The 21,559-nt window shown below is 47.3% G+C and overlaps 1 protein-coding gene and 1 long non-coding RNA gene across 2 annotated transcripts in view; both read left to right on the forward strand.

Annotated features, from left to right (window-relative positions):
• The first annotated feature begins 3,664 nt into the window (after positions 1–3,664).
• dmac2l (distal membrane arm assembly component 2 like) overlaps positions 3,665–21,559 on the forward strand; it is a 391,974-nt gene continuing 374,079 nt past the window's right edge. The window contains exon 1 of the mRNA XM_078562555.1: positions 3,665–3,716. Coding sequence (XP_078418681.1) covers positions 3,688–3,716 — 29 coding nt within the window. The 5' untranslated portion in view covers positions 3,665–3,687. The remainder of the gene's footprint in view (positions 3,717–21,559) is intronic.
• On the forward strand, positions 3,854–13,379 carry LOC144693123 (uncharacterized). The gene is made up of 3 exons (XR_013579475.1): positions 3,854–4,724; positions 6,488–6,557; positions 12,302–13,379. It is a non-coding gene; the product is annotated as an uncharacterized LOC144693123 (long non-coding RNA).

Consider the following 21,559-nt stretch of genomic DNA (forward strand, 5'->3'; position numbering starts at 1 on the left):
TTATTAATCACCTTAGGGTTCTCAACCTTCTGCCGTTGGGAACAGTTTCTCCCCCTTTATTCTATCCATATCCCTCATGATTTTGAATACGTCTAACAAATCTCCTCTCAACCTACTCTTCTCCAAGGAGAACAGTCCCAGCTTCACCCATCTGTCCACATAACTGAAGTCTCGCATCCTTGGAATCATTTTTGTAAATCTTCTCTGCATCCTTTCTAAAACCTTCACATTCTTCCTATTGAGGCTGAACCATTGTTTTATGAAGGTTCATAACTAACTTGCTTCTGTACTCTGTGCCCCTCTTTATAAAACCCAGGATTCAGTATAATTTATTAACTGTTTTCTCAACCCGCCCTGCCACCTTCAATGACTTATGCACATATACACCCAGGTCCTTCTGCTCCTGCATTTCCTTTTGAATTGTACCCTTTATTTTATGTCACCTCTCCTTGTTCTTCTGACCAAAATGAATCACTTCAAACTTCTCTACGTTAAATTTCATCTGCCATATGTCTGCCCATTTCACCAGCCTGCCTATATCCTCTTGAAGACTATCACTCTCCTCCTCACAATTCACAATACTTCAAGACTTGCATCACCTTCAAATTTTGAAATTGTACCCTGTACACCCAGGTATAGGATATTAATATAAATCAAGAAAAGCAGTTGGCCCTCTAGGTACCACCCCCTGTCATAAGCAAGTAAAGTTTTCTGTGATTCATGTTTTTAATCCGCTTGAATTAAATAATTAAACTGTTGCATAATGAAATTCTAGCTATGCTAAAGACTAGTGATTCAAAATATCATATGGTTCGAAATAAAATGCCTACCAGCGCTAATATTTTTGACTTAAAAAGCATAGCTTTACTGGTGTTTGGGGACTCAAATGATTAATACATAAAACATAATAGTAGATTTAGAAATGATATGGCAAACTCATTTTCTTAGAGCTCCAGCACCATGAGGAGAAGAAGCAGAAGCCTGGGACTTGTGAGCTGCAGTGTGATAAGAGCCAAGCCATGAATAGCGCAGCCTGCAGCCTTGGACGGTAGCTAGAGAACCAGAAAGGGGAATTGGGTCAGAAATACAGCTGCTGGAGACCTATGCGGACCACCTGGACAGCACCCCTGAGTCCGGGGAGCCATGACAAGAGGAAGGTTCCTTTTGAATCTGGATGACCAGGTAATCTGACTCTCTCAGTCACGGGGAATTAGCAAAAGGAGTTCCACTAACTGAACTCTGCTAACCGGAGATCAAGAGTTAAGCTCTCGAAAGCATCCCAGTGGATCTGAAGTGTTAGCCGTGGAAGTTCATTGTAAATGGTTTGTTTCCGAGTTAAGCTTTTCCATTCGTGTTTATAAAGATTTGATGCCAGTGGAATAAAGGATCCCTGTTTTATAACCTATGTGAAGTACATGTGCTTGAATCTCATGTTACAAATAGGCACAAGAGACTCACGAGAGAAATCATGGCAATCATTTTTAGAGACAGAGTTTTGGCAGACGATAATTCTGTCCCATTTTACATGCCAACCTGCCTCGGCACTGACCAAAAATGGGCATTTTTAAAGAAAAGTAAATTCAGGCCAATAATTTTGTGTTGTAGGTATCACCACTTGATGGCACCAAAGCAACAGAAAATGCAGGTTTTTAGGTGAAAGGCCTGAACCAGTTTACATTTCAACCTCAGACGGCCCGCTTCTACCTCCTACCCAAAATCCACAAACAGAACTGTCCCAGCAGACCGATCGTGTCAGCCTGTTCCTGCCCCACGGAACTCATTTCTCGTTATCTTGACTCCCTTCTCTCCCCCCTTGTCCAGTCCCTTCCCACCTACATCTGTGATTCCTCTGACACCTTACGTCACATCAACAATTTCCAGTTCCCTGGCCCCAACCGCTTCCTCTTCACCATGGACGTCCAATCCCTCTACACCTCCATCCCCCACCAGGATGGTCTGAGGGCCCTTAGCTTCTTCCTCGAACAGAGGCCCGAACAATCCCCATCCACCACTACTCTCCTCCGTCTAGCTGAACTTGTTCTCACACTGAACAATTTCTCCTTTAACTCCTCTCACTTCCTCCAAATAAAAGGTGTGGCTATGGGTACCCGCATGGGCCCCAGCTATGCCTGTCTCTTTATGGGGTATGTGGAACATTCCTTGTTCTAGTCCTACTCTGGCCACCTCCCACAACTCTTTCTCCGGTACATCGATGATTACTTCGGTGCTGCTTCATGCTCTCGTCGGGACCTGGAAAAATTTATTAATTTTGCTTCCAATCTCCACCCCTCCATCATTTTCACATGGTCCATCTCTGACCCTTCCTTGACCTCTCTGCCTCAATTTCTGATGATAGACTGTCCACCAATATCCATTACAAACCTACCGACTCCCACAGCTACCTCGACTACAGCTCTTCACACCCCGCTTCCTGTAAGGACTCCATCCCATTCTCTCAGTTCCTTCGCCTCCGTCGCATCTGTTCTGATGATGCTACCTTCAAAAACAGTTCCTCTGACATGTCCTCCTTCTTCCTTAACCGAGGTTTTCCACCCACGGTGGTTGACAGGGCCCTCAACCGTGTCCGGCCCATCTCCCGCGCATCCGCCTTCACGCCTTCTCCCTCCCAGAAACATGATAGGGTCCCCCTTGTCCTCACTTATCACCCCACCGGCCTCCGCATTCAAAGGATCATCCTCCGCCATTTCCGCCAACTCCAGCATGATGCCACCACCAAACACATCTTCCCTTCACCCCCCCTGCCGGCATTCCGTAGGGATCGTTCCCTCTGGGACACCCTGGTCCACTCCTACATCACCCCCTACTCCTCAACCCCCACTCATGGCACCTCCCCATGCCAACGCAGAAGGTGCAACACCTGCCCCTTCACTTCCTCTCTCCTCACCGTCCAAGGGCCCAAACACTCCTTTCAAGTGAAGCAGCATTTCACTTGCATTTCCCCTAACTTAGTCTACTGCATTCGTTGCTCCCAATGCGGTCTCCTCTACATTGGAGAGACCAAACGCAAACTGGGCGACCGCTTTGCAGAACACCTGCGGTCTGCAAGAAAGACCCAAACCCCCTGTCGCTTGCCATTTTAAACCTCCACCCTGCTCTCTTGCCCATATGTCTGTCCTTGGCTTGCTGCATTGTTCCAGTGAAGCCCAACGCAAACTGAAGGAACAGCACCTCATCCTCCGACTAGACACTTTACAGCCTTCTGGACTGAATATTGAATTCAACAACTTTAAATCTTAAACTCCCCCATCCCCACCTCCTTTCTGTTTCTTCCCCCTCCCTTTTGTTTTTTCCAATAATTTATATAGATTTTTCTTTTCCCACCTATTTCCATTATTTTTAAATCTATAACTGTAATACCCTGTCAGTCTTTCCACCCAACCCCCACTAGAGCTGTACCTTGAGTGTCCTGCCATCCATTCTTAATTAGCACATTTTCTTAGATAATATCACCACCTTCAACACCTCTTTGATCCTTTTGTCTGTGACATCTTTTGATTACCTGCTCCTATCACTGCTTGCTTGTCCCTACAACCACACCACCCCCCCAACTTCTCTCCGCCTCCCCCCCACCTTAAACCAGCTGATATTTCACCCCTCTCCTAACTTTACTCAGTTCTGCTAAAGGGTCATGAGGACTCGAAACGTCAACTCTTTTCTTCTCCGCCGATGCTGCCAGACCTGCTGAGTTTTTCCAGGTAATTCTGTTTTTGTTTTATATTTGCAATACTTGTCATGAGGCTATGCCCCTTTGTTTTTGAAAATATGACTTTTCAACTTTCGACTAACTGGAAATTTTACAATTTGAAATGAGACAGAACAAACGCAGGGCCACTTTCCAAGGTGAAGGTAAAAAAGCAAACAAGACGCCCTTGGGAGTGTGAAGAGAGGGACATTGCCTATAATTCAAAGATCCATTGAAACTCGTCACTGTCTAAAGAAGAGACATTAAAATGTAAAGTGCTGAATATTGAAACAATGGCTGCCACAGACAGACCCACCCAAAACCCCTTAGCAATACACAGTAGGTGAAATATAACAGGCCAGACTGCTAGCCACTGCAGAGACACAGGGAGTACCAAGAAAGTTTTCAGCAGAGGAAACAGGCTGAAAAGCTGCACTCTTTCCCTCCCTCTCTTTTCAAAAAAAGTGTGTCACTTGGTTTGAGAAATCAACTATCAGGAACCTACCAGCGAACCAAGATCTTGTAATAATTGCAACATCTTCTACATCTGACCATGTCCACAAAACCAGCTAATCCAAATCGGCCGCAATGTTTAAAAATCTGCACCTCCAGGACAATCAAGGACACTTAACCTTCTTCACCTGCTGGAGTCCATGTTGAGTAGGTACACCCACAGTGCTGAAAAGAAGGGAGTTCCAGGATTTAAACCCAGTGACAGACAAGGAATGGTGATATAGTTCCAAGTCAAGATAGTGTGTGGCTTGGAGGGTAAATTGTAGGTGATGGTGTTTCCATACATATGCTGCTCTTGTTCTTCTAGGTGATAGAGGTCATGGGTTTTGAAGGTGCTGTCGAAGAAGCCTTGGTGAGTTGCTGCATCTTGTAGATGGTACACACTGGTGCGACTCTGTCAGTGATGGATGGATTGAATGCTTAAGATGGCGGATGGGGTGCAATCAAGCGGGCTGCTTTGTCCTGGATGGTGGTGAGTTTGAGTGTTGTTGGAGCTGCACTTGTCCAGGTAAGTGGAGAGTATTCCTTCACACTCCCTGACTTGTGCCTTGTAGGTGGTAGACAGGCTTTGGAGAGTCAGGAGGTGAGTTAGTTGCTGCAGAATTCCCAGCGTCTGACCGGCTTTTGTGGACATGGTATTTATATGGCTGGTCCAGTTCAGTTTCTGGTTAATGGTAACCCCTAGGATGTTGAGAGTGGGAGTTCAGCAATGCTATTGCCATTGAATTTCAAGGGGACATGGATAGATTTTCTCTTGTATGGGGTGATCATTGCCTGGCACTTCTGTGGCACGAATATTACATGCCACTTATTAGCTCAAACCTGAATGTTGCGGTCTTGCTACATCTGGACATGGACTACTTCAGTATCTGAGAAGTTGCTAATGGTGCTGAACATTGTGCAATCATTAGCGAAAATCCCCACTTCTGACCGTATGATGCAGGGAAGGCCATCAATGAAGCAGCTGAAGATGGTTGGGTCTAGGACACTACTCTGAGGAACTCCTGAAGCGATGTCCCAAGACAGAGATGATTGACCTCCAACAACCACAACTATCTTCCTTTGTGCTAGGTATAACTGCAACCAGTGGAGGGTTTTCCCCCTGAATCACTGACTCTAATTTTGCTATGGCTCTTTGATGCCATACTCAGTCAAATGAGGCCTTGATGTCAAGGGCAGTCATTCTCACCTCGCCCCTTGAATTTAATTCTTTTGTCCATATTTGGACCAAGACTGTAATGAGATCAGGAGCTTAGTGACCATGACAGAACCCAAACTGATCATCAGTGAGCAGGTTATTGTTGAGTAAGTGCTGCTTGGTAGCACTGTTGACAACACCTTCCATCACTTTGCTGCTGATCAAGAGCAGACTGATGGGGCAGTAATTGGCAGGGTTAGATTTGTTCTACTTTTTGTGGACAAGACATACTTGGGTAATTTTCCATATTGTCAGGTAGATACCAGTGTTGTAGCTGTACTGGAACAGTGCAGCTAGTTCTGGAGCACAAGTCTTCAGTACTATTGCCAGAATGTTGTCAGGGTCCATAGCCTTTGCAGTAACCAGTGCCTTCAGCCATTTCTTGATATCACATGGAGTGAATCAAATTGACTGAAGACTGGCATCTGTGAATTTAAACTTAGGGGTGTTCTCTTAATAATCCATGACTCCAGTTTCTGCCCTTCCAATCTTTTTATAAAGTTATAAATCATTAGGTCTCAGAAAGAGCCTTTTTAGCAGAGTCAGTCAGTCAATAACACAAATTAAGCCAATAAAATATAAATTAGATCAGAATCAAATCTGTACAGTGGTATAGTGGCAATTTTAGAAATGAGTGTGCCATACATCTAGGGAAGGCATGTTATTTTTTGACATTTCACTTGGTGCATTTTGTAGTATTTTAGAATAATATATTATGTACTACAATACACTGCACGAAGATGAGCAGATAGTAGTTTTAGTGTGTTGTGATAATTTTTCGCAAGATATCTTTTATTTTCTTGAATCTTGAAAAACAGAAGTAGAGAAATAGAGGGGAAAACACTGAAGTAGGCTCTTTGCAGAACAAGTGAGTGCAGCCAGTACAGGGCTTACTTAGACTTTGGTCCCTGCAAGACGCCGCCAGCAGCCCCAGTCCATCGCAATCTCTTTCGCTCCAGTTCAGGTGGTGTCCCACTCTTGGAGGTTCTCCTTAAATGTACTTCACCAGGTCATCCTTGGCTGGCCCTGTCATCTTCTTCTGTCTGATGGTGTCCACTCTACTGCCACTCTAGGGTGTACATCCGGGAGGTGAAGGACATGTTCCGCCAGCCTGAGTCGTCTCGTCGTCATGATGTCCCACAGGTGCCTCTAACCAGTCTTCTGTAGCACGTGGTCAGATGCTTATTGGTGATGCTCTCTTTCCATGTGATGCCTAGGATCTTACGTAGGCTGCCCTGGTGAAAGACGTCAGAATGTTGAATAAAGTTAAAAGATCTGACAAACTTATCCAAGATAAGAATTGCCTTTTTGTGAAGTCTCCTTCTCAGGATTACATCTTCCCTCAGCACTTTTCTTCCCCATCCCACACCCCTCCCCACCACCACCTTGCCACTCCTATCCCTATTTCCGCCAGTTTTTGTTCTAATTAGAAATGGAACAAAGCTTACTCTCCTTCTCGTTTTAGCTGTACTATCAGCAGCTACTATTGCCACAGCTGCTTGTGTAGCATATTGCTATCAACTGGTTGCATAGGGAAAGCTATGCACTTCAGTATTTGCCAGCAAATATCATCCTCCTGCTGTTTTCCTGCTCTGTGGCACGTCCCCATCCTTAGCACAGCTTGCTGCATGTCACACACATCCTGCACACATCAGCATGTCACACACAAATGTATACAACGAATTGATGAAGGCACATATTTATAATCCCCTCCTTACTGCAGGACAAGTCAAAGCAGAACATCTAGGAGCAGATGCGAACAAGAGGTGGGCGAGTACTGGGGGTGAGGGCTATTGTGGGGACAGCTTTCCTCCAGATACTAATTCTTGAACATCTTCTAAGTTGTAGGCATTGGCCTCCTCAAAGCTTTAGGGATGGAAAATCAAGAAGTTTGGAGCAGCATAAACATTGCTTTGTTGTTTCTTCTTTTGGTGGTAGCCAAACTAGTAATGCCTCACCACACCACAGGAACAATTTTCGCTGAAGACTTTCTGCCAAAATGGCGTCTTAAGCTGAAGCGTTGGTTTAGCCTATGTATAGCTCAAAACCCCATCTTGGGAGAGGAATTGAAACCAGCAATAGGAATGATATTGTTAAACAATCTATTGTCACTTAAAATGTCTACTAATGCTCAATAAAGAATGTTGCATAGCATTTTTGTAGCTAAAACTTCACTTCAATTAACGCCTTCTCTTAACATCTGTTTGGGAGTAAAAACAATGTTAACGTGAATTTCAAACTCTACTTGAAGCGATAATCACCATTTCAGACCCATTATTGCTGGAACTGTGGAGAACCTCTGAAACATATAACGAGACTTTCTGCAATATTTTGTCAAGAATTTATCATGCTCGGATAACATTTATTCTGGATGTTCTCTGAGGGCTTCACCTATAAGCGTAAGTGCTGTGCTACTCCACCCTACAGGAGTCACCAGGAGAAAGGGAGTGTGTGGCCATGGGACATCTTAAATGTGCGTCAGTGAGGGGAGACTTCACCCTGAGTGAGACAGAGACTGAGTGAGTATATTTGGGAATTTGGTTCAATGTGGGAATTCGGTTCATAAGGGGAAAGAGGTGGTTTAGGTAAGGTGTACAGGAAGAAGTAAAGTGTGCTGAGTGGAGAGTTCAGTGAAGGGCGGGGAGGAGGTGCTTTTTCTCTTCTACTCCTTTTCAGCCTCCAGTATTTGTTGCACCAAAGTGGAAATCAGAAGGAGCAAGTAAACCAGTAACTGGTTTTATCAGTATTGTAAAGTTTACTGGCAGTGCTGAAACCTATTTGGGGGTGTAGGCTTTATTAATTATAATTAATTAACAATTATTAATTAACACATATTGGAGATGTCAGGACAGGTGATATGCGATTGCAGGATATGGGAACTTCTGGACCCGGTATGATCCAGGGCAAACACATCTGCAGTAAGTGTTTGTGGCTGCAGGAACTTCAGCTCTGAGTTATTGAGCTGGAGGCAGAGCTGCAGACACTGCGGCATATCAGGGAGGGGGAAAGTTACCTGGACACTTTATTCCAGCAGGCGGTCACACCCCTTAGGATAGAGTCTTCTGATTTGGTCAGGGACAGGAGGGTGTAACTGCAAGTGAGGCAGGTAAGGGGACCCAGAGGGCAGGTGTGCAGGAGCCTTGGCCCTTGCAATTGTCCAACAGGTTTCAGGTTTTTTCAGCTTGTTTCGATGAGAGTGGGGGCTGCAGGATGAATGAGCTAACTAGCCATGGCACTGTGGTACAGGAAGCCATTCAAGTAGGGAGGAGTTACAAGGAATATAGTGGTAGTAGGGGACAGTATAGTCAGAGGGATTGATATCATTCTCTGCAGCAAAGAGCGAGAGTCCATTTGGCTGTGCTGCCTGCCCAGTGCCAGGGTTTGGGACATCTGCTCAGGGCTGGAGAGGAACCCAGTCGTCATGGTCCATGTTGGTACCAACGACATAGGCAGGACAAAAGAGGAGGTTCTGCACAATCAGTATGAGGAGCTTGGCACCAAATTAAGAAGCGGAACCTAAAAGATCATAATCTCTGGATTGTTACCTGAGCCACATGCAAATTGGCATAGAACAAATCAGATCAGGAAGATGAATGCGTGGCTCAAAGCCTGGTGTGGGAAAAGTGGGTTCCAGTTCACGGGGTACTGGTACCAATACTGGAAAAAGTGGAATCTGTACCGTTGGGACAGTCTACACCCAAACCGTGGTGTTCTTGCGAACTGCATAACTAGGGGAGTAGAGAGGGTTTTAAACTAAGCAATGAGGGTAAGGATATAAATTTGGGAAGATGTAGTAAATCAAAGAGTAGAGACAAGGCAAAAGAAAAAGGTATTATTAAGGGAAATGAAAAACAGACCAGGAACGGATAGAGAGTACAAATCTAACAGTAAATCCACAGATGAGACTAGAGGTTATAAAAGGATAAAACTAAAGGCTCTTTATCTGAATACACAAAGCACTCAAAACAAAACAGATGAACTGAGAGCACACATAGAAATAAATAAGTACGATTTGATAGCCATTACAGAGACTTGACTGCAGGAGGACATGAATTGGGACCTGAATATTAAAGGGTATAGGGCATTTAGGAAGGACAGAAAGCGAGGAAAAGGTGGAGGGGTGACTCTGTTAGTTAATGATGGTATTAGCACAATAGAGAGGGCTGACTTAAGTTCAGGAAACCAGGATGTGGAAATGGTTTGAGTAGAGATGAGAAATGGTAAAGGCAAGAAGTCATTTGAGGGAGTTGTGTACAGGCCCCCTAATAGCAACTGCATGGTATAGGCTGGAACATAAAGGAAGAAATAATGGGAGCTTGTCAGAAAGGCACGGCGATAATCATGGGAGATTTTAATCTACATATGGACTGGAAATGTCAGATGGGCAAAGGTAGCCTTGATGAGGAGTTCATAGAATGTTTTTCCGGGATAGTTTCTTAGAACAGCATGTTCTGGAGCCAACCAGAGAGCAGGCTATACTAGACCTGGTATTGTACGAGATGGGATTAATTAATGACCTCATAGTGAAGATGCCCCCAGGTAACAGCGACCATAATATGATTGAATTTTACATTCAGTTTGAGGGGGAGAGGAGTGGGTCCAAGATTATGTTTTTAAACTTAAATAAGAGCAATTATGAGGGCATGAAAGCAGAGTTGGCTAAAGTGAATTGGCAAATTAGGTTAAGAAATAGGTCAATAGAGATGCAGTGGCAAACATTTAAGGGGATATTTCAGAATACACAATGGATACATTCCAATGAGTAAGAAAAAGTCTAAGGGACGGACACACCGTCGTAGTTAACTAGAAAGGTTAAAGATAGTGGACAGAATTTTCCGTTTGCCGGGCAGGCCCGACCGACTCGGCGGCTGGCGGCCGGCCGATTGCCGATGAAGAAACGGGCCGCACCGCTATTTTTCACGGGCAGGCCAATTGAGGCCCGCCCCGCAGGCAAGTGACTCCCGTGGAGAACGGGAAAATATTCACGGGGGCGGGCAGCCTGCATAAAGAGTGGCCAGGCAGCCTGCTTGAGGCAGTGTACCATGGCCACTCGTGGAGAGAGGGAGGGAGGTGCAAGTGCAGAGCAGCATGAGCAGGAGGAGGGGGGCAGGCTGCAGGAGAGGCCAGCGGGGGGCCACTGTGCCCCCCAATTTTCCGATGCATGCCTTGCTGTCCTCCTGCAAGAGGTGGGCATCAGTCGGCAACTTCTGTATCCGGAGGATGGGAGGAGTGGGTGACGCTGTAAGTGCCCATGATGATGTGCGGTGCACTGGCACCCAGTGCAGGAAACGATTCAATGATTTTCTGCGCTCTGGAAGGGTGAGTAACATGTCTGTCTTGGCCATTTGACCCAGAAGGCAGCCTTAGCCTTTGACCCCCTCCCCCTCACCATGTCTTGCTGTTGTTACTGCAGAGGGCATCTGTCGCACGCTGGGTGGGCAAATGGGTACTGACCATGCTTACACCAGCATTAGTGGTTGAGGAGAAGAAGGGTTCTCTCCGCAGCATATGTTGGTCTTTGTGGCATTTGAGTAGTCTAGGGGCAACCTGCAGGGGAGGCCGCACGACAAATACTCAGAACTCCAACACATGTCATATTGATGGTAATGAGATGGTGCAAGGGGTGCCTCAAGGTGTTTTGGGCAAGTGCCATCTGCTGGCATTGGCGCCGCACCTAATTGCGCCTCCTTGCCATGGGCGGTAAGAGCTGTGTGATATTCAAAGTGATCGACGCCGAATGTGTCCAAGGTGGCCATTGGAGGAGGGGGTTGGGACCAGCCGTGCTGTCTTCTGGGGACTGATCACCAGTAGTGTGGACAGGAGCCGCTGGAGGCCTCAGATGGGCCACTGTGGTTGGGGTGCGGTGTGCGTGTGCAGACTACATGAGCGATCAGCCCCAATAAATCCTCTTCTCTGTTTTGCAGACAAAAACTCACCACAATGCCCGGGAGCGCCAGAGGACTGGAGGTGGGCGTGCCCTCCTCCAGCACCTCACACCTTTTGAAAAGCAGGCCATGGAGCTGGGCAGCAGTCAGAAGGCCAGGGCAGTCGGGGGTGGTGAGGCTGGGGTCCGGCGGGCAGGTGTTTGAGGTCCACAGTCCCATCCACTCCGCCTGCACACCATCCAAAGCACTGATGGTTGCTGCAATCATTAATGCTGCAACACTGCTCATTCACAGACTGAGACATTCTGACGTGTGGATCATACAGGAGGGACCCTCATCCCCTTGAGGAATCACGTCTCCACCACCTTCCAAAGTCACCTTTTCCCATTTGTGACCACTATCCCCATGGTCTAACATGCCATTGGATCGCTGCTGCACAGCCAAAGACTTATTTCATCTGAGGGGGTTTGGGACCTCCAGCACCCTTTCAGCCAGTGCGCCCCACATTACTTTGTCCAAAAGGTCCTCAGCACCTCAGCTGTGAACCTCATGACACTCAACTTAGATGAATGCCACCACGTTACTCATCCCTGAGCCATGGGGATATGTTGCCTTCTGCCCACCCAGTCTATGCCCCTCCTTATGGAATGAAGGCCAATAATGTGTCCATCTCCTGTGATCAATGGCAAATGTCGCTATTGTTTGCGATGTTTCCTCAGCCCTGCAACTATCCAGGCCAGAATGCATCCAGGTCAGGTACCTCTGCACTCTCCCCACTCCTATGGTTCATAACATGACATGTGGCATTCCTGAGGCCCTCTGACCAGCCTGTCTGCATGTGCGTTTAATGTTTGGGGCTCGTCTTGGCTCTTTTTCAACTCACCAATGTTCTTCTCCTTAGGGTCTTGAAGGGTGAGCGACTTATGAGGCTGGGGGGGAAAGGGATGAAAGGTTTAACTGACTGTACGTTAACTGATGCACTGTCCTTGTTGTTAATTTCAGCATCACCACCAGAGCGACCCGCACCTCGACCCCGCAGCCCCCCCTCCACACCTGAGGGCCAACATGTGCAACATCATTTCAGCCAGCCAGGCACCAGCGCAGACATACACACCTCGGTGGGGACTTTACCATCGGCTAGTGTCCCGGGTCACAGTGGAGAGGGCACATCATGATCGCTGGAGGAGATGGTAGGGGCAGAGAGTGCCGATGGCTCCAGCAGCCGGAGGGCTGCAGGGGATGAGGCACATGCTGAGTCCGGCACTGATGATGTGCCTCTGGAGTTGTCCACATTGCAGCAGCTGCAGGAAAGGCGGCAGGAAGTGCGTTTGCATCTGGCAGGGTTACATGAGGGAATGGTTCAGTTGCTCTCTGCAACGGAGGAGTCTAGGCAGAGTGCACGTGAAGAATCTGCCCTCAGGGCAGAGCATCAGGATTCCTTCAATGAGAGATTAGCGACTCTCATAGAGAGGGGCTTCCACCAAATGGATCAAAATATGATTGGGTTACGCTCTGACCTGCAAGCCCTCACAGCGGTTCTGGCCACTGGTGGTGTTTTCCATTGTGGGAGATGTTGTGGACACCAACCGTCGGCACTCGGTGCCCATGCATCTGCGGTGAGCAGGGAGGTAGACTTGGACCTCACGTTGGCGCAGCAGCCGCCTGCTGTCGCTGTGAGCTCCTCTCAGGGCGCTCCAGATGAGAGCAGCAGCTCCTCCGCTGCTCTGCCAGTCAATGTTTCTTCTGTTGAGGCTGCGACAACTGGGGAGGTGCCAGTTCTGGAACTGGCCACTCCCTCCCAGGCAGGGCCATCACAGGCTTCATGGGCCAGAGGATGCTCGCCAAGGTCATCGAGGCCAATAGGACAGCAGAGTCAGCAGGCTGTCTCACAAACCACTCCGAGCGGTGGGGCAGCACCTAGACGTAGCACCTGAAAACGTAAGCATAAGGCACCTTAGGCACTCCACGGGTATGTCACTGGTGATTTTGTGTTGGCCTTAGAATAGGGACCCATATTTTTGTGATCGCTATCAAGTGGTGTGTGTTTTTGTTTTGGACAAAATAAAGTCCACCTTTGTAACCATGGCTGAGGGTCTTTTGTTTGTGGTGCATTTTTCTTTTTCACATATTTATCATGAGTGTTTGAGTGGACATTGATGTTTCTGTACTAAGCCCTTATTTGCAGCTGAACAGGTGGAAGATGTGGCACCTAAGTGCCATGTGTGGAAGCGCCAAGCAATGCTGTTCCTGTTGATCCATGTGGAGCTAGCTGAAGGTTCTTTAGATTAAATCGTTGCGGGTGTCCCTGCCTCCTTGGTGTAAATGCGGGTCATCGTACTGCCCCTCATCATCGCCCTGTGCTTCCTCATCCTCTGAGGCACTGCTGGATTCATGTGCGGCCTCATCCAAGGCGTCAAGGGCTTCATCGTCAACTGCATCCCCCCTTTCCAGCGCAAGATTGTGCAGGGCGCAGCAGACTACCACTATCAGAGAGACGTGATCTGGGGGGTACTGGTGTGCACCCCCTGAGTGGTCCAGGCAACGGAAGCGCATCTTGAGAAGACCGATGGCTCTTTTCACCACAATCCTTGTGGTGCCCTGGCTCCTATTGTACCGATGCTCAGCTTCTGCTCTTGGACGGTGTAGTGGCGTCATGAGCCACCTTCGCAGGGGATAGCCCTTGTCACCCAGCAACCAACCATCCAGCCGAGCCGAAGCACTGAAGAGCCCCGGCACCTGGGAGTATCTGAGGATGTAGGCGTTGTGGGAGCTGCCTGGGTACCTTGCACAGACTTGTAAAATCTGCATCCTGTGATCACACTCTATCTGCAAGTTCATGGAGTGGAAGCCCTTCCGGGTTCACCTGCTGGCGCCTTGATGGCCACATGTGTGCAGTCTATAGCACCCTGGACGCGGGGGAAGCCAGCAATGGCCGCAAAGCCTCTGGCTCGCTGTGCCTGACTTGCCTGGTCACAGCGGAAGTGGATGAAGGTGGATACCCCTCTGAACAGAGCATCTGTAACCTGCTTGACACAAGTGTGGACAGCTGATTGGGAGACACCGCAAAGATCACCCACCGAGCCCTGGAAGGAGCCAGAGGCATAGAAGTGGAGGTCAACTGTGAGCTTCAGAGCCGCTGGCATGAGGTGTCCACCCACACAGTTAGGGGAGATCTCAGGGCCAATCATCTGACAGATATAGTTGACTGTCTCCCTTGAGAGTCGGAGCCTCCTTTGGCACCGCACCTCAGTCATATTGAGGTAGCTGCTTCGCCGCCTGTATACCCTGGCAGCAGGATAGTGGCGGCTTCTGCGGACCCTTCCACCTTGGACAACCTCTTGGCCCTGCGCCCCTTGTGCCTGCGCCTGGCCTCCCAAAAATGGCTCCCCTGGAGGCTGATTGTCCAGTCCTGGCCTCCTCCTTATTCTATCCCTCCCTTCTTCCTCAGGGGAGCTGCCTCCAATGGAGAGATCAGAACCCACATCCCCAGGTTAAATGGAGGCCTCTAGAAAGCTGCAGGCCCGAGAAAGATTAACTGTCTGCAGACTGGTTTCAAAGTACACAAGAAGATCTTGGAAATCGATGAGAACTACTAACAATCACACAGGCAACTTTTAAACACTTTCATCAATTATAACTTCATCAGAAACATGAACAACCCCTCTGTGTCCACATATCCCAACATTGCAAAAGTTTTCTTAAATAATCTCCTACTCGCCTTCCCGTTGGGCCCGTGCGCCGACCCGAAGTTCGCACGGGACCCTCAAAATCATACACAATTGGCAAGTTAAGAGGCTTAATGAGCCCTTCAATTAATTGCGGGCGAACTGAGGGTGCCCGCCCACTGAAATATAGAGATGGCGCGCACTGACGTTGGCACGCTCGCTTGACATCAGCGCGCGTCGTTTTACGCGCTGACGTGCGGGCTACGCCATCCGCACGTCAGCCGGAAAATTCTGGCCAGTATCAAACTTAAAGAAAAAGCATATAATTGTGCAAAGGTAGGTGGAAGGCCAGAAAATTGGACAGAATATAAGGAACAGCAAAGGATGACTAAAAGATTAATGAGAGAAAAATTAGAGTATGAGAGAAAGCTAGCCAGAAATATAAAAACAGATGGTAAGAGTTTCTATAAATATTTCAAAAAGAAACGAGTTAACAAAGTGAGCATTGGTCCTATAGAAAGTGAGTCTGGAGAATTGATAATGGAAAACAAGGAAATGACAGGTCAATTGAACAGGTATTTTGCATCAGTCTTCACCATAGAGGATACAAGCAACATCTCAGAAGCAGCTATATGTCAGGAAATGGAAGGTAGGGAGGAACTTGGGAAAAATACAATCACCACAAAAGTGGTACTGAGTAAATTGTTGGATCTGCGGGCTGACAAGTACCCAGGTCCTGATGGACTTCATCCTAGAGTCTTAAAAGAAATGGCTTGTGAAATAGTTGATGCACTGGTTTTAATTTTCCGAAACTCCCTAGATTTGGAGCAGGTCCCTTTAATTTGGAAGATAGCAAATGTAACTCCAATATTCGAAAAGGGAGGGAGACAGAGTGGGCAACTACAGGCCTGTTAGCTTTACATCTATCATAGGGAAAATATTAGAAACTCTTATTAAAGAAGCTATAGCAGGGCACTTGGATAAGCTCAAGGTAATCTGGCAGTCAACATGATTTTGTGAAAGGGAAATCATGTTCAACCAACTTATTGGAGCTCTTTGAGGAAGTAACATGTGCTATGGATAAAGGAGAACAAGTGGATGTACTGCACTTAGATTTCCAGAAAGTGCCACATCAAAGGTTATTGCGGAAAATAAAATCTCTTGGTATAGGGGGTAACATATTCGCACGGATAGAAGATTGGCTGGCTAACAGGAAGCAGAGAGTAGGCATAAATGGGTCTTTTTCAGATTGGCAAGATGTAACGAGTGGTGTGCCACAGGGTTCAGTGCTGGGACCTCACCTGTTTACATACAATTTATATAAATGACTTAGATGAAGAGACGAATGGGATGATTGCTAAATTTGCTGATGACACAAAGATAGATAGGAAAGTAAGGTGTGAAGAGCGCATAAGGAGGCTACAAAAAGATTTAGATAGGTTAAGTGCATGGGCAAAGATCTGGCAAATGGAATATAATGTGGTAAAATGTGAAATTGTCCATTTTGGCAGGAAGGAAAAGAGAGAAGCATATTATCTAAATGGTGATAGATTGCAGAGCTCTGAGATACAGAGGGATCTGGGTGTCTTAGTGCATGAATCGCAAAAGGGTAGTATCAGGTACAGCAGGTAATAAGGTAATAGAATGTTATCATTTATTACGCGGGGAATTGAATTCAAAAGTAGGGAGATTATGCTTCAGTTATATACAGAGCACTAGTGAGACCATATTTGGACTACTGTGTGCAGTATTGGTCACCTTATTTAACGAAGGCTGTAAATGCGTTGGAACCAGTTCAGAGAAGGTTTACCAGACTAATACCTGGAATGGGCGAGTTGTCTCATGAGGAAAGGTTGAAGAGGCTAGGTCTGTATCCATTGGAGTTTAGATGAGTAAGAGGCGATTTGATTGAAACATGAGATCCTGAGGGTCTTGACAGGGTGGATGTGGAGAGGATGTTTCCTCTTGTAGGAGAATCTAGAACTAGGGGTCGCTGTTTAACAATAAGGGCTTGCCCATTTAAAATGGAGATGCGGCAAAATTTTTTCTGAGTAGCATGAGTCTTTGGAACTCTTCCTGAAAAGGTGGTGGAAGCAGAGTCTTTGAATATTTTTAAGGCAGAGGTGGATAGATTCTTGGTTAGCAAGGGGGTGATAGGTTATCGGGGGTAATTGGGATGCAGATTTCAGGTTACTATCAGGTGTCATGATTTTATTAAATGGCAGAGCTGGCCTGAGAGGGTGAATGGCCTACTCCTGCACCTTGTTCATATGTTCGTATCGTATCCTTGGTCTTGACAAGAAATGTGAGGAGGAGGACATGAGGTGAGGCAACTCAGCACCAGCTGCTATAGGAAAGAGGGATGAGGGCAAAGTGGCATCCTTCCCTTTTACGGGTACAGAACATTCCTCCTCTCTGGACTGCCTTCATGAGGATCTCCAGTAACACATTTGAGAATCTGTGTGCCTGCTCAGTCCCCGAACAATCCTGCAACGTGCCACTGTGTGCCAGCCAGAGTACTCCATATCTTAAGTGGAATTGGGTGTATTGAGTTCAATTGGTGGCCACTGGAAGGTCCCTTCCTACCCCTACCACTATTTTATCCATGGCAAGGGGAAACCTATGCCAAGCAGTAGCCCAGCAGCTTTAGCTGCACGGGCTGATGTCAAGCAAGAAGGGGAGACCTCCATGTCCATCGGAGACAACCCTTGCTCGAGATTACAATTCCCCCTTTACCCTCCCCCTCTGGCCTCTCAAACCAGTCCCCCACCCCCTCACTGGGCCTGCCAGCCTGACCCCAGCAAAACCCCCCACTTAGCGTGGTGTTCAGCTCCAGCAACAATCTCCACTGGGGACTGCCTGTAGTCTCAGCAGTGGCCACCGCTCCTGCCTGGCGCTGCTGGGACTACAGAGCTGCCAGCTATCCAATTGCCAGCAGCTCTCTGAGGCGGGACTTCCTGTCCCTGAGGGGCGGAAATCCTGCATACAGCCTATTAATGGCCAATTGGCTGTTAAATGACAGGGGCACCCATTCTTCCCGTGGGCGGACTCCCCACCGACCTTTTAGCCAGGGTGGGGCCAGGGTCCACAGCACCCTATAAAATCCAGCCCCTGAGGTGCGCAGTAGACCACCTCAATGTACGAGACCCTTGAGGGAGTGTACTGGAGTGTGCCACCCGACCCATCCGAAACTCATCTTCATGAGATCAATGGCCTGTTCAATGATGCTCGGCTGCAGTGTCTTTCTATCTTTGGGGCAGGGTAACGCACCGGAGTCATCAACAATGTCCTCACAGGATAAGCCTTATCCACTAACAGCCATCCACAGATTATTGATGGCTCCAGAAGAGCTGCAGCACCTGTGATTGCTGAAGGATGAAAGCTTTGTGGCAGCTTCCAGGAAAGCATGCACACAACTACATAAAGCTCTTGCTTTGGTCACAAATGAAACTTTTAGCCTGAATGCTTAGGGAGTGGTATCCCCTTCCGGTTGAGGAATTTCCCTGGCTAGTCAGTCATCGATAGCCCCCTGCACCTGAGGGAATTCATTGAATTCAGGAAGCAAATCCCACTGCTCTTTGAGCTTGGGTGCCACTATCCACCTAGGATTCAATGTAACTCCTTGCCACCATGAACTGTGTATCGTTACCTCTGTGGTGCAAAGATATGCTGCTGCCTGCGAGATGCCACCAATTTCTGTTGCCTCTGCTTGGAAGAACCCAGTTGCAAAAACATCCAGCCACAGGAAGGCAAAGATGATAGTTTCTGCAAACTCTTAGATGACCCTCAATGAGGGCACACAAACATCTGCCTGGAAAAGAATAGCCTTCTGTTGCACTCACACTCCGATTTGTCCAAGTAGATTCTCCTTTTGGCAGTAGTGCCTCTGTTGAGGCTTTCGCTTTCGTTGCTTTCCTGCCCCTTGTTCCAGATCCTTGAGTCCCTGTTGCCAGGGGGTCTGCCTCTGCTCCCAGAGATGTTACTCATTGCTAGTCTACCCTATCTCAGAATAGTCTAATCCCATTTCTTATTATGTCTTTCCTTTCCTTTCTATTGGAATGTGCAGTCTTCCTGAGCCTCCTTTCATGATCCCGTGGGTCCCTTAAGAAGATGGAGCCATCCACCCAACCCCTGAGCTATCCCTCTTTAAAATGCCATTGTAAAGGGTGAAGAGATTTAACAGATAATTCTCTTGATTCTGTGCAACTGGTTGCCTGTGAATGAGGGCCTTTTCTGAACCTCCATTCTTCGATGGAACCTCTTGTTGCTGTCCCGTTGTTCTGAGTGACATCCACTTTGCAGCTACTCCTCCCCTTCATGGTTCGGACCCTGCATGGGTCCCATGCCTCCGAAAGAAAATTCAAAACTGGCCCTTAATGACCTGACAACAAGCTCTTTAACTGACTTCATTGGTCATTTAATGATTATGGTTACCTCCTTCGACCCTTGATAGAGCTTTTTCAAGTTCGAAGCGTGCCTTTTTCAGTCCGGATTAAAGTGACCACCGGCCCTTTCCCATTGTTCCCAAATAAAAATCACATCCTCTGTGTCTAATTACGAATATACAAACATACGAAATAGGAGAAGTAGGCCATTCGGCCCTTCGAGCCTGCTCCGCCACTCAATAAGATCATAGCTGATCTGGTCGTGTTTCAATTTCACATTCCCATCTACTCCCGATAACCTTTGATTCCATTGCCTGCAAGAATGTATCTACCTCTGCCCTAAAAATATTTAGTGACCCTGTTTTCACCGCCGCCTCAGGCAGAGAATTTCAAAGTTGCACAGCCCTCATCGCTGTCCTAAAAGGGTGACCCTTAATTTTAAAACAGTGCCTCCTAGTTCTGTTTCCACAAGAGGAAACATCCATTCCACATCCACCTTGTCAAGGCCGTTTAGGATCTTGTATACTTCAATCAAGTCATCCCTCACTCTTCTAAACTCCAGTAGAAACAAACTCAGATTGTCCAACCTATCCTCATAAGACAACCCGCTTATTCAAGGTATCAATCCAATAAACCGCCTCTAAACTACCTCCAATGCATTTACATCCTTCCTTAAATAAGGAGACCAAAACTGTACACACTATTCAAGATGTGGTCTTGATGTCCTGTATAACTGAAGCATAACATCCTTACTTTTATGTTCAATTCCTCTCATAACAAAGGATAGCATCCGTTAGCTGCCTTAATTACTTGCTGTACCTGCATACCAACTTTTTGTGACTCCAAAGCCTTCACATCTGCACACAAATGAACCTTGCTGAAGTCAAAGCTCCATGAGAACATTAAAAGTGGAAAGTAAATCATGGGCAGCAAAGATTTTATTTTTCACACAGTGGGGAGAATTTTCTCCCTGTCGGGGGGATTGGACGGGAGCGGGCGGGCGGGCAGCCGATCACCATCCGTGATCGGCTGCACACCACCATTTTACGTGGGCGGGCCAATTAAGCGCTCCCTGTGCAGGCAGGGGGGAGTAGGCTGAGTCGGGGCCTGCATTCTTTTGCACATGCACGCAAAAGAGCACAGAAATCTCCCTGAGGCACAGAGCTGCCTCAGGGAGATGACTTTGATTTTTAAAATTTTTAATAAAGGAAAAAAAATTTAAAGACATGTCCCCTCATGTGACACTGTCTATAAATTTTATTAAAAATTTCTATTAATGTTTTAAAACCTTCATGAAATCTCATCCCGCCCGTGGATGAGGTTTCATGATAAATGCGAAGACCGCCTGAGCTCTTCGCCTGCCCGCCAACCTTAAGGTTGGACGGGCAGCTCAGTTAAGTATTTCAATTGGAATTTAAATTGCCTTAACAGGCCTTTGACAGTTCAGGCATGCAGCCAACTCCGGTGCGCGCCAGCCAAACTGAATGATGCGCAGTGACATCAGGACGCATGCCCGATGTCACCGCGCGTTATTTTACACGTCGGCGAACGGGTCCTGTCCCCGGTCGCCGACCCAAACTTCTACCCAGTGAGTCTAAAATAGCCACAACTGAAACCCGTTTGTTTTGTTATATAGACAGAACTCACCAGTACACAGAGGCACATGCATGTTTGAAACTTAAACTTAATGAAGAAAGCATTCTGGCCGGGACCTACTCAGAAGGGAACGATGTGTGCTCCTGTGCTCAAGCTCAGTATATGCAGCGTGCTGCAAATTGAGTTGGACGATGTGTCCATGTGACACACTTAGCAAGAACAGAGAATGCTGGAAATATTTGTATTGAGAAAACGGCATTTCAATCTCCCCTAATGCTTTCTTTGGCCACCAAGAGATTGATGCCGATTCCAGTAGACTCCTGGCCATTCCAGAGGGGCTGACAACCCTACTGAGATCAGCTCCGAAGCCCCTTGACATGCGTGCACAGGATTCTTTCTTGCCATGGCCTAAGTGGGCCAGGCCTAATGAAATCAGCTCCAAGGCCCAATTTTTGCAAAAGATAGGTGAAAAAAAGTTTGCTGCCTGTTCCCAGTTCTCACAGCTCTACTCCCCACCGTTCTCACAAATGCCCCCCCACTCTCTCTAAAATTGCCTCCCTCTTACAATTCCCCTTCTCCCCCCCCACTCTCACAACAAACCCCCTGCTCTCACA

This window comes from Cetorhinus maximus, chromosome 18 (assembly GCF_964194155.1).
Source record: "Cetorhinus maximus chromosome 18, sCetMax3.hap1.1, whole genome shotgun sequence".
Classification (NCBI taxonomy): Eukaryota; Metazoa; Chordata; class Chondrichthyes; order Lamniformes; family Cetorhinidae; genus Cetorhinus; species Cetorhinus maximus.